This window comes from Lontra canadensis, unplaced genomic scaffold (assembly GCF_010015895.1).
Source record: "Lontra canadensis isolate GAN:19392208 unplaced genomic scaffold, GSC_riverotter_1.0 scaffold29, whole genome shotgun sequence".
Lineage (NCBI taxonomy): Eukaryota > Metazoa > Chordata > Mammalia > Carnivora > Mustelidae > Lontra > Lontra canadensis.
The window spans coordinates 5929183-5942947 of NW_022631023.1; the positions used below are offsets into that span (position 1 = coordinate 5929183).

At 37.6% G+C, this 13765-nt stretch overlaps 1 protein-coding gene across 2 annotated transcripts in view; it reads left to right on the forward strand.

Annotated features, from left to right (window-relative positions):
• BRWD1 (bromodomain and WD repeat domain containing 1) overlaps positions 1-13765 on the forward strand; it is a 109906-nt gene that overhangs the window by 16454 nt on the left and 79687 nt on the right. For both annotated transcript variants that reach the window (XM_032865315.1, XM_032865316.1), the window contains exons 5-8: positions 4129-4279; positions 6323-6421; positions 6792-6952; positions 8144-8365. In XM_032865315.1, coding sequence (XP_032721206.1) covers positions 4129-4279; positions 6323-6421; positions 6792-6952; positions 8144-8365 — 633 coding nt within the window. The remainder of the gene's footprint in view (positions 1-4128; positions 4280-6322; positions 6422-6791; positions 6953-8143; positions 8366-13765) is intronic.

The following is a 13765-nucleotide window of genomic DNA, read 5'->3' on the forward strand; positions in this document are numbered from 1 at the left end:
TGAACTCTTTGAGACTGACTGGCTACAAAAATAAGATGATACTGACTGTGGCTACAAGAAATACTTGATGTTGGAAGGAACTTAGTTTTGAGAAGGTTGTAAAACTGCCTTACTCATTGAAGTCGCTGGTAGAGACTATTACCAGCCTGTGGAGGACTTGAAAATACCGATGGAACATTATTTATCGTTGGTCATTATGATACTAAGTTTTAATAATAATCAAGAACCATTTTCTTTTTTAAAAACAATTTGAGAGTGAGAATGCATGTGCACACAAGCAGGGGGAGGGGCAGAGGGAGAGGGAAAAAAATCTAAAGCAGACTTCATGCTGAGTGTGGAGCCCAGCGTGGGGCTGGATCTCAGGCTGAGATCCTGACCTGAGCAGAAGTCAGGAGTCAGTTAATGCTTAACTGACTGAGATGCCCAGGTGCCCCCTTGTTTTTGTGTTTTGAGATTTTCTCTTTAAGCAGTCTCTACACCCAGTGTGAGGCTAACACTCACAACCGTTTTCTGTTCATTTTTGTTGTTTGTATTAGGACTAGAACCACCATACTTTCCAGAAATACCTTGTTTTATACAAAAATAGGTTAACAAACCTCTTCCCCCTCCATCTTTGATTATGCTGGAATCCTCGGAAGTGCAGCGAATCTAATTTTCTTTATGGGATTACAGCTGTTGCATGAAATCCATGTTCCTATAACACCCGGACTTGGTCTAAGTACACATGCCTATGTCGAAGGCTCCTATTACTTTAATGAACTGTTTTATTGCTGCTTCAACTCAGGCAGCGAGTATAATCTAGAAAGTTCCCCTTCTTGATCATTTAAGAGATAAAATAAGACCACGTCTAGCACTTGGAAGCACTCTGTTTAAAATTTTGTACCTTTTCTGTTAGAGAATTTGTTTTAGCCTTGTCTCTTATAGCTTGTCTTCAAGTGTAAATCTCCACTCAGGACACAGGCTTGGTTGTGTAACCCCAAAACTTAAAGCCAAGTATATCTTACCTATCCCACCTGGATAGTAGAAATCTTATAACTATTAGAGTGATTTTCTGCCTTACAGAAGCCATGTTGCCATTGCCCAAAGTCCTTTGGTCTTTCTTAAGCTTTTTAGATAGGTTATTTAGGTGGATCAGTGCAAGTTACTTCAGTGGGGGTTTTGTTTTCAGATTTGCATCACTGACAAATTCTTAGATCAGTAATTTTCTTGGCCCTGTTGTAATTGCCTTCTGGTTCCTCCTGTCTCTTCCCTCCTGTGATGAGCTCATTACCCACAACAGTTTTTGGGCCTTCACATGCGATACTTTGAAGCACAGAGTGCTAATTAATTAGTATTAGGGAACACTTTGATGTCTATCTGAGTTTTGACAGGCCTTTTGGAGTTCTGCTGTGGGATAATCTGTCAGTGTAGGAAACAAAAGTTAGGTTGAAAAGTTGAAGATATTTAGCCTCTTCTGTCACAAGGGCTTATGAACAAAAATTTTAAATATTCTGTTTACTTGAGAGAAAGAGAGGGGGAAGTGGGAGGGTGAGAGAGAGAGGGAGAGAATCTCAAGCAGACTCCATGTTGAGCGTAGAGTCTTATGTGGGGCTCGATCTCACAACCCTAAGATCGTGAACTGAGCTGAAATCAAGAGTCGGACATTCAACTGACTGAGCCTCGTGGGTACCCCACAACAACTGTATATTGAATCCAGGCTTATTTTATATTTGAACTAATGTATAAGAATCAAAAGTGAGATCTTGAACTACGTTTCAAATTTTCTCTGGAGCAGGGTTTCTCAGGGAGCTTGAAAAAGTGTATGGGGCACTGTTGGTGTCAGAGTGGCACGGGGAATACCGTTGGCAATGATGGAAGGGAGCCGGGGCGCAGTGGGCCTTGCCTGTACAGACAGTCCTGTGCAGTGATGATTTTTGTCTTTCCTCAAATGTTGCTAATGTCACCATTGAGAGACCTCATCTCCTGATTGAGAAACCTTAACACAGCATTAAAATTTGTGATACACATTCAAATCAGGTAACATTAGGCATCTTTAGAAGTTAAACTTACACAGTACCTTCTTTGTTTTTAATTTTTTTTTTTTTTTAAATTACATGACCTAAAGTAAACTGCATGCATATTTATAAAGGTTCAGGGTGATGAATTTGCATGGGTGTTAATACTGATGAACCCATCATAATGAAGATCGTGAACATTTCTGTCACACCCCAGAATGTCTTCTTCCCCTCTGTAATCCCTCCTGCTTTTCTTTTCTCCCCGTTCCCAGGGAGATCTGCTTTCTGTCATGATATATTAATGTGCATTTTCTAGAGTTTTATGTTAAATAAAATCATACAGGGTGTGCTTTTTTTCTGGGTCTTTCAGCGTAATTATTTTGAGACTTCATCCATCTCTTTGTGTGTTATTAATGGTTCATTTAAAAATTTCTTAAAATTTAAATTCAGTATAATTAACCTGTAGTGTATCATTCGTTTCAGAGGTAGAGTTCAGTGATTCATCAACTGCATACAACATCCAGTGCTCATTCCGTCACATGCCCTCCTTAATGCTCATTACCCAGTTGCCTGCTCCACCCACCCACTACCCCTCCAGCAACCCTGTTTATTTCCTAGAGTTTAGCATCTCTTCTGGTTTGCCTCTCTCTCTGTTTTGGTCTTAATTTTATTTTTCCTTCTCTTCCCCTATGTTCATCTGTTTTGTTTCTTAAATTTTACATATGAGTGAAATGAAATGGTATTTGTCTTTCTCGGACTTATTTCACTTGGCATAATACCCTATAGTTCCATCCATGTTGGTGCAAATGGCAAGATTTTGTTATTTTTGATGCCTGAGTAGTATTCCTGTGTGTGTCTGTGAGTGTGTGTGTGTGTGTGTGTGTGTGTGAGAGAGAGAGAGAGAGAGAGAGACATGTCTGTTCAAATCTTTGCCTGTTTTTAAAAATTAAGTTTTTTTTAATAATTGAGTTTTGAGAGTTTCTTATATTCTAGATACAAGTACTTTAGCAAAGATAAGCTTTGTAGACACTTTCTTTCAGTCTATGGGTTCACTTTTCATGCTTTGAATAGCGCCTTTTGAAAAACCAGAAGCTGTTAGTTTTGATGAAGTCTATCTGTTGGTTATTGTGTGGATTGTATTTTTGTTGTCATCAGAGATCGTTGTCTAACACCAGGTCTTAAAGATTTCTCTAGTGATTTCTGTGATTAGTTTTGCAGTTTTAGATTGTGCATGTAGATATGTGATCTGTCTTGAGGTAATTTTTGTTTATGGTGTGAGGTATGGATCAAAGCTAATTAAAAAAAATTTTTTTTGACAAATGGATATCCAGTTGTTCTAGCTGTTTGTTGAAAAGATTATCTTTTGTCCTTTGTGCTTTTGTTAAAAATCCGTTGTCCTTACATAATGATTCCTCAGCGTTAGTATTATTTTCATGCATCAATTTTTTTTTTTAAAAACTGCTTTGGTTTTTGTAGGCCACTTGCATTTGAATATGAATTTTGGAGTAAAGTTGTCAATTTCTGCAAAAAGCCTGCTTGGATTTTGATTGGGATGGCTTTCAACCTATAGATCGTTTGATGTTTGTTTGTTTATTTATCTATTTTAAAAAGTTTAATTTATTTATTTGACAGAGAGATCACAAGTAGGCAGAGAGGCAAGCAAAGAGAGAGGGGGCAGCGGGCTCCCTGCTGAGCAGAGAGCCCGATGGGGGACCTGGGATCCCAGGACCCTGGGATCATGACCTGAGCCGAAGGCAGAGGCTTAACCCAGTTAGCCACCCAGGCGCCCCCATGTTTATTATTTTTGAAGATTTTATTTATGTATTTGACAGAGAGACAGAGGAAACACAGGGGTGGTAGTGGGGAGGCTTCCTGCTGAGCAGAGAGCCTGATGTGGGGCTCAATTCCAGGACCCCAGGATCATGACCTGAGCCAAAGGCAGATGCCCAGTGACTGTACCACCCAGGTGTCTCAGCTGGCTGTTCATTTAGATTTTCTGTAATTTCTTTCATCAGTGATTTGTAGTTTTCAGTGTACGTGTTTTTCTCATGTTTTGTCGGACTTATCCCTAAATGTTTAATATTTATTGAATAATACTGTAAATAATGTTTTTACAACTTGTTCTCCAACTTAGGTCTTGTCCAATAAGCATGTGGCTCCTGATCATCTGTTGCAAATCTGCCAACGCATTGGTCCCATGTTGGATAAAGAAATTCCACCCAGTATTTCAAGAGTCACTTCTTTACTTGGTGCAGGAAGGCAGTCTTTGCTACGTACAGCAAAAGGTACCTTAATTTGAAGAAGTGTTCTGCTTTGTAGCTTAATAATAATTATAATTGTGAAGTAATGTAAGCATTGTGGAAGAAAGGCGATATGTAACTATAAACCATGCTGTGGACTATAAAATTCTCTGCATTTAGCATAGACATTGAATTTTACTACATAAGTGTTTAATGGGTCCTTCTGCATTTAAAAAAAATGATTAAGGTTTAGATGTTAAGTGAAAAAGCTTGAATTTATTCTGAGATGTGTTTGAGGTTTTATCGATGTGAGTTCTTAATTTTCCATTTTGTAGCTCACTTATAACTTCATTGAATGTAATTGTATGTGTCTAATAAACTCTTTAAATGCTAGAAGTATTTTATTTGGTATTTAGATTCTGAAAGCCCTTTGTAATAAGGGGAAGTGATTTTCTAAATTGGTAGCAGTTTGAAACAAGCACCAAAAATGTACAATTGCATGGTTCCTTTTCTTCGATTTTAATTTTTTTGCAAAGTTATGTGGTAGCAAAATGTTTGGAATTGCTGTTCTTTTTCTGTTAGCTTGGTATAAATCACTTAGATTAAGTATATGTATGTGATATGATCTATGTATACGACGTGGCTTAACTGCTAATGGGCAAGAATGTTGGCTCTTCTGATCCTGAGTATACCCGTGATTTTCTTTAAGATCCATTGCTGATATGGTGCTGCCTCCTAGGTGCGCCAGCAGCATATAAAGCTTGACTGAGAAAGAACAACCCTCCTTCTTGGTTCCATGCCAGACTGGTTTGTCAGCTTTAGTTACTTTTTAGTGCTCTGTGGCCCTGCCACACTGTGGCTTGGGTCAGGAAACTGTTTTTATTCTCCCTTCTCTGTGTCCCTATTTACCTTGTAATTATTCTATTTTAGGTTGTTATGTAGTAGTTGCCTGAGTGGCCTGTTTTCCTCTGTTTTCTTTACTTGTGTCAAGCTCCGTGTCGTTTTGTGATGAGCACTGCTTTAGAACTGGCAGACCTTAGAAGAGACTTGAGCCAGCTGCCCTAGGGTAGGGGCCCATATTTCTCTGTTTTGTACTGGTGTCAAGAGAGGATGCCTTGTAACTGCTCTTTGGTCACGATAGTGGTAATGAATCCGTTCATGTAAAAAGTAATGTGCGTGTTAGGTTGGGGCACCCGAGGCTCAGTAGAGGTTTATATGATGCCTTCCTTCCCTTCCTCTTTCATTTGTGAAGAAGCTAATTCCTGGCACAGCATAACCTGTGTTCCGCTGCGATCTCCTCTAGAGGGGGCAGATGTTTCTTCTCAGTGTATTTGTTGATAGTTCAAAGAGGGACGGGACTCGAGAATTAGTGTTCACACTCACAGATCCTGTGTATGTGCTCTTGGGTAAAGGCTTATCCATGATCCTAAAACAAGAGGAAAGCCATTTAATTTTGTCAATATTTCCTAAGGAGATTAAAGTCATGGTAATATTGGCAAAACTTAATTTTAAAACTCCATTAACATTTTAAGGATTTTCATATAAGTCACATAAAATTTTTCTTACAAAAATTTACATTTTGGGAAAGCTGGATCCGTTGTGATTAAGATCTCTTACCATTCATATTGTGTGGTGTAATTCTGCATTGATGAATAAAAACTTACTTGGCATTGACTAGGACTTGAGAGTCAAAAGATTTGGTTTTATGGTCCGTCTGGACTTGGTCATTGGCAGTGGGTCTCTTGAAAGGTCCCAGAACCTTTGAGCCTCAGTTACCTCACTTGTGCGTTGGCGATCACACCTACCTCACAGGGTTGTTGTGAGGATTCAATGAGATGATGTACGTGGAAAGCACTTTGTACATTGTAAAGTGCTATACTCATGTTAGCTGTTGTTGTATCTGAGATGTCTTATTTTTTTTTCCCCTTCAGAAATAGTCTAATAAACCTCTAGGGCTTTTCTGTTAAAGTTTATTAGTTGGTAAAACTTTGAATAAACAGTTTGTTAACAATATACGTAAGTATTCTATAAAATCTTTCTTGGGGTTAACTTTCAAGATTTTATGTGTATCTAAAATTCGTTTTAAAGACTGCAGGCACACAGTTTGGAAGGGCTCTGCCTTTGCTGCTCTTCACAGAGGAAGACCTCCAGAAATGCCAGTGAATTATGGTTCCCCACCCAGTCTTGGTGAGTGAGTGTGCTTGGCAGATGCCCGAAACCCTGCTTTTAATTTCTTGACCAACTTTGTAATGGCTGTATTAAAATTTAAAGGGAAATACTGGTAGTGTTGTTTCAGTAGTAATAAGTACCAATTTTCAGACTTACTATTTTTTAAAGTTATTACTAAATGTAATAAAAATTAATGAGAGGTAATCTTATGGTAACGAGAGGCTCATAATGGTGGTTATAGTAGAACAGAGTTGGGGAGAAACTAGTGTCCTTAGCATATCATGAACAAAGTAGATTCTGTGACCCTCTAGAAATTGTTTTGGAGTTTTTCTTCATTTTTTACATATTGGCTCTTCCCTTAACCATTTTCATTGTTTTTATTTCCTAGTGGAGATACATCGAGGAAAACAACTCACAGGGTGTTCCACTTTTAGCACAGCATTTCCAGGAACTATGTATCAGCATATAAAAATGCACAGAAGGATTCTCGGACATCTGTCTGCTGTTTACTGTGTAGCATTTGATAGGACAGGACATAGAATCTTTACCGTGAGTTAACGTTTTAAACTCAATTTGGTATCATCTAGAGCATTGTGTGCATTAGAATCATGTAGGAGATCTTATAAAACATGTAGATTCTGTGGTTCCCATTCTCAGGGATTTTGACTCCATTGAGCTAGTGTGGGGCCCATGAATTTGCATTTTTATTAAGTATCCCAAGTGATTTGGATGCAGATAGCCAGGCCTTGTGTAGTGTTTGTGAGACATTGACTTAGAGAGTGGTTCATGGGCGTGATCATCAAGGATCTTAAAAATACGCATGCCTAGTGCTTCACTTCCAGCCCATTCTAGACCTACTGCTGAGGGTAGTTTCTAGTATGTTCAGTAACCGAAACAGACGAAAAAGCTTCCATAAAAATCCAAATCTCTGCAGGTGATTCATATTCATATTGATTACTCATTGATCCAGGGAATTGATTACTTGAACAGTGAAAGATTATTTTTTTATTATTGTGAAACTATATGTAAAAATTTATAATCTGACATTTTCATATTTTAAGGGACGATTACAATGGGTCAGAAGTTTAAGTTCCCTTTTTCAGTTGCGAGAATCAGAGTAGATACTAAAAAATTTTCTGAGTTAGGCGGATGCTGGCTGGTGCTACGAGTTTGAGACTGTGTTGTTGGGTTATTTAAAATGAGGATGCTAGTCACATTATTTTTTAGTTGTTTTTGAGATTGCCACTCACTTAGCTTGTGAACTGTAGGTCTGTTCTGATGCGTATCAAATTATTTAGCTTGATGTGAGCTAAACTGACATTTAACCATTGTTAATTGAAATAGGTGAGCAATGAATTTTTAGTTGAACTCATTACTTGGCGGGGAATTTTGGGAAATTAGTATTTGTAATGTGATCTGATCCACAGAAATGAAAACTTCATAGTATCTTTTTTTTTCATAGTATCTTTATATAGATGTTACTTGATTTGAAGAAAAAAAATCCTATTGCTCCATAAGTGTTCTGACTGTAAGAGTCATAATTTACAGAGTATCATATACTTGGAAAGAGAAGAGTTATACTTAATTTGAGTGACCCGGAAATGGTATTTTTAAAAATGCTAGAACATCTTGGTTATTTCTAAGTATTAGCATTTGTGAATAAAGCTGCTGTAAATATGAAAAAAAATGCTAGAAAAGATTTGCTGTTTTAATATTTGTCTTGGGTGTATTTCTTCTCAGGGTTCAGATGATTGTTTGGTGAAGATTTGGTCAACACACAATGGTCGCCTATTATCCACATTAAGAGGTCATTCTGCAGAAATTTCAGATATGGCAGTAAACTATGAGAATACAATGATTGCTGCAGGGAGCTGTGATAAGATAATTAGAGTGTGGTGCTTGAGAACTTGTGCCCCAGTTGCTGTGCTCCAAGGACACACGGGGTCAATCACATCTTTACAGGTAAACTAGCTTTAGTGTGCACATTTGTGTATGATCTTTTCCTTTAAAACTCCCTCTTTAGAGATGAGAAATAGTAATTATGTGTTCTGCTTTGGTAATTAAGAGAAAATGTAATTAATCATACCTCCATGGATCTTGGAAGGGTGAAGTAATGTTGTCCAGTGCACTTAGGGCTTTATATGAAGGCCTGATAACTGTTTCCTCATTAGGCTTATAGTTGAGCTGGGGGAGTGTCCGTTAGAAGCAGGATAGGTTCATGACTTTTCTACTTTAAAACCTGTGGATTTTTCTAAGTTGATTAAGTTTGCTGAAGTATATTTAAAAAATCTTTTCACTTTATTGTGGAGGATAATTTTACACATACACAAAGTAGAATAGTATTATGAACCCCTAGATGCCCATTAACTCATGGCCAGTTTTTGTTTTTTTTTTGCTCTATCCACCTCACGTATCTAAAGCAAATCCTAGTCTTAGAGCCATTAGTTCATTCAGAACTGAAAATGGTGCTATTCAGTCAGTTTTTTGAAAATTAATGTTTTGTTAGGAAGATACTGATTTGTAAGGCCTTGTAAGGCACATTGGTGCCTCCGATTTGATTTTGGATAAAACTGTGGGAGTGGTTCCTCTGCACCCAGGCTGTATGTTAAGTTGTCTCTAAATAGATGTGTGGAGTCCTGTGACTAGAGACACTTTTCTCAACTCTTCTGGTCAGTTTTCTTGAAGAATAAAGATAATAGATATATTTTTGAATGAAGACAAACATAATTGAGATAGTGTTATATTTTGAAACTTTAAGCAAGGTTTTTGCTGTGCCTTTTTATTTATTTATTTATTTATTTATTTATTAAAGATTTTATTTATTTATTCGACATACAGAGATCACAAGTAGGTAGAGAGGCAGGCAGAGAGAGAGGAGGAAGCAGGCACCCTGATGAGCAGAGAGCCCGATGCAGGGCTTGATCCCAGGACCCTGGGATCATGACCTGAGCAGAAGGCAGAGGCTTAACCCACTGAGAGCCACCCAGGTGCCCCTGTGCCTTTTTATTTCAAGGCAAGAAATTCTCTAGAAGTTTTCATAGTTTGAACATTTATTCAGATCTTCACTGTGTGTTCCACAGTTGACATTGTGGTTGATACAAACTTCCAGGCCAGTACAGCAGCCAATGAGAAAACTTGTGGCTTTGTGCTGGTGTCTGTCCTCAAACCATCATGGAATCCCTCAGTGTGAAACTGGAGCTCTGATCTTTCCTGAAACCCATTCCTTTGGTAATGGGGCCCACATTCAGTTATCACCAATCAAAGATATCTGAAAAGTCTGATTGGGTGGTAGTAAGTTATATATCAGAAGGTTGTTAGTGGTTACCAAAGTTCAAAGTCAAACAAGTACACAATTTTAGTTACTAATCTTTTTTTATATTCTTCGTCCAGTTGTTATTGGCATATAGAAACCATTTTCACTATAGTAAAGGTGTTTTTCTTTTTTCCAATTTATATTAAAAAAAATGCGGAAATAATAATTGTTTGCAGAAAAATTAGATAATAGTTAATAACAAATAAAATAAGCCTCTATGATCTTACCATCTAGAAACAGTCATCGTGAACATTTTGGTGTATATCTCTCTCAAGGGTAGCATTATAGAATGTCATTTGATAGAATTTACATTCTCAAAAATGTTAGTGTTATTACAACCAGAAATAGAACCTTTTGTCTATTTTGAAAGAATAGCAGATGAGCATTCTGCAGGAAGGAAGGACACTGTGTAGGTGGTTTGACTAGCTTTCCTTTTTAAAAAGAACTTGAAAGGCTACACAGGTGGGAAAATACCTGAGGTACATAAAATGAGAAATTAGGATGTCAGGATATGGTGGATAAGGAAAGCGAGGAGCTATGAGTCGGAAGGCATTCGCCAAGTCCAGAGAAGGTGGCCATAAAGCTTAGCGGAATTTTTGACACGCTTGGAGTGGAAGGGTAGATCTTGAAAGTATCTATACGTAAGTTTGACTAATTAGAACAAAACATTGCAGCAGAGAACTGGAAGTTAGTACAAGGGAAATTCTAGAGTTGAAATATAAAGCTGAATTTCAGAATGGAGTGGATGGTTTTAATAGTAGATTAGGCAGTACTGAAGAAATTGGAGATTTAATGAACTGGAACTGAGGTCGGAAGAAAATAAATGGATTGAAGCACAGCGGGAAGAGTTGGGCTCTGAGGCTCCGCTGAAAAGACGCCACGTGTCCGTGCGCACATGCATGCCGCGCGCGAAACCAGATTTCCTGAGCAAGACGGAATGCAACAGACTGAGAATTTCGCAAAATTGCACTGGAGAAGTAGAGCCACGGACTGCAGAAACACTGAGGACCCTGAGCACAGTAAAGAAGATGAATGCAGAAGACTACAGCTCTTGAACATCACTCTACAGAGAAATCTGAAAGTAGCAGAAGAAAAAATAAAGAAGCAGTTAGACTGATGATTAGCTTCTCCGGAGGACAGTGGAAGTCGGTGGACAAATATTCCTTCTAAAGTGCTAATAAGGGCACCTGGCGGGCTCAGCTGGTAGAGGATGTGACTTGATCTCGGGGTCATGTGTTCAAGCCCTGTTGTTGGGCTAAATACACACAAAAAAAGGAAAATAATCTTACATTTGGGTTTATTTAAATAAATAAGGTGCTAATAGAAAATGACCATCAAGAATTCTGAACCTATCAAAAATACTGAAGTGCTTTAAACACATTTTCAGACAATTTCCTAGCAAGGAGACAGCCTTAAGGGGGGAGTTATAAGTATTCTTTAGGCTGAGAGGGAAATGTGATCCCAGGCTTGGAGATGCAAGAAGGAATGAAGAGTTAAAGGGGGAAAAAAAAAAGGATGTGGGTAAATGGAAAAAAGCATTGATCGTATACAAGTATAGTAGCTTATGGGCTTAAAAGTTACTACATAGGATCAAACTAACAAATAATAGTAGTAAAAGCTTGTATATCAGGAGGAGCTAACTTTAGTATTCTTAACATCTTTGCATTGTTTGAGAAGTGAAGTAGACTTTTAATAAGATGAATGTGGATTTTTGTAATCTCCAGAATAACGACTAAAAGAACTGTAAAAGAGTGTATAACTACCAAGCTAATAGAGGGGGAAATATGCAATAATTTAAAAAGAGAAAGAAAGGAGAGTGAAAGAAATATGGGAAGTCCTAGGATGCTGCCCGGCTGTGATTAGATAATAGTATGTTCGTGAGCACTTTATTTTTATTTGTGAGTGCATTAGGTGGTTTCATTGAGAGACAAAGATTTCACATGGAACTAAGAGACAAAACCCCATCTTTGCAATAAGGCTATAGGGAGGCTAGAAGTAAAGGATGGAAGACTTTAGCAAATATTAACCATAGGACGACTGGTGTACCATGCTAATATTAGCTAATAGGGCTTTAAGGCAGTTAACATTTTTAGAGGCAAAGGGACAATTTATAATGATAAAAAGTTTCATGAGACAGAGGAGTTCTAAATTCAGGAATGTGGTGCCAAAATACATGAAGCAAAAATAGAATTTATGGGGTAAAATGGACCTCCATAGTCATAGTGGGAGAATAATATCTTTATCTCCATAGTTGAAAGAAGAGCCTTTGCTATTAAGAAATCTCGATTTGAACAACATAAATGATGGCCTTGACCTGGATGTCAGATTAAAACATGGAATATAATACCTGCATCATTTCTTTGTAGTCATAAGTGGGGTGTTTATTATATAAATACTGTTCACATTCTGACCCTTAAAGCAAGTTCTCAACAAATCTGAAAATACTGAAATAATCCCAAGTATATATTCTCTGACGGTAGTGCAGTTAAACCAGAAATTACTAACTGCCACAATTAATAGGAGAATAACCCTTAAATTAAACAGTACACTTTTAAATAACCCATTTATTAAAGGAAAAGTCAGTAAAAATTTGAGAATACTTGAGCTGATTAATAATGAAAATACTAGATATTACATATTGCGGGGTACAGAGTTTCATAGGCAGCCACCAAGATAGTTTTCAGTGATTCTTTCCTCCCGGACTCATGCCCCTTTGGTAATCCCCGTGTTGAGTAGGGTTGATCTGTCTTAATATCTTGATGGAAACCAGCCGTCATGTTGATAGGACACTCAAATGGCCCTGTGGACTGTTGCATGGCATTCATGGCACTTAACTGAAGTTTTTCGCCATAGGCATGTTGAGTCAGGCCTTTTGGAAGCAGGTGCTCCATCCCCCAGCTAAGCCCAGGCTGACATCTGCAATCTCATGAGACCCTGAGCCAGAACCACCTAAGCTGCTCCTGAATTCTTGACCCTTAGTGACTTGGGGTATGAATATATATTGTTTTTGATAGTTACCTTTTGGAGTAATTTGTACATGGCATAAAATAATACACAGTGGAAGCTGTGCCCAAAGGGAAATTTATGGCCCTCAATGCATGTGTTTAAAAAAGTTGAAATTCAGTGATCAAATGTATTTCTCAGTTAGAAAAAGAATAGGAAACAATAGAGGGTAAGGACATGAGGAAGGTAAGTATAGAAAGTAATAGAAAAAGTAAGTGTAACAGTAGAGAGGATCAGCAAAGCCCAAAGTTCTTTGAAAGACTAAAAATGTTGCTATAAGATTTATCAAGTGAGAAGAAAATGTCAAAAATAACCATTGTCAGCTTTGAAAAGGGGCATTTCTATAGACCCTTTAGACATTAAAAAGAGGATATTTTATTTATTTAAAAATTTTTTTGATGTAATCTCTACTCCCGGTGTGGGGTTAAAAACTCCTGACCCTGAGATCAAGAGTTGCTCTTCTGACTGAATCAGCCAGGTGCCCCTAAAAAGAGAGTATTTTAATTGGCTACATAGGAAATTTGAAAATTAAGATATAATAGGTAAATACTCAGAAAAACACCAAGACTGCCTCAAAAAGGAAGAAAATCTGAATAGACCTTTAATATAAAGCTGTGTAGTTAATATTTTTTAATCTACCTGTGTAGTATTTCTGTTAAAGAAGTTTAACCTGAATCTCATGAGGAAGCAGTCAGACAAATTCAAATTAAGAAACAGTCCGTGAAATAGTTCTTCTATATCCTTCAGAAGTTTAGTTTCAAGAAAGAACCCCCCCCCAAAAGTGTTGTATAAGGAAGCTAAGAAAGTGGTACAGGTATAATGCAATGTGTGAGCTTTCATTTGGGTCTTGGCTTTAGGAGTGAAGAAAGCCTGTAAAACACATTTGAGAAATTGGGATAAATTTCAGTATGAATCATATTACATAATATTGATACTAAATTTCTTGAGTGTTGACAAGGTTGTTGTAGTTATGGAGTAGAAAGTTATTGGTCCTAGGAGACTCACGCTGAGGCTCTTAGGGCTGAAGTGTCATGATTCAGGTACAC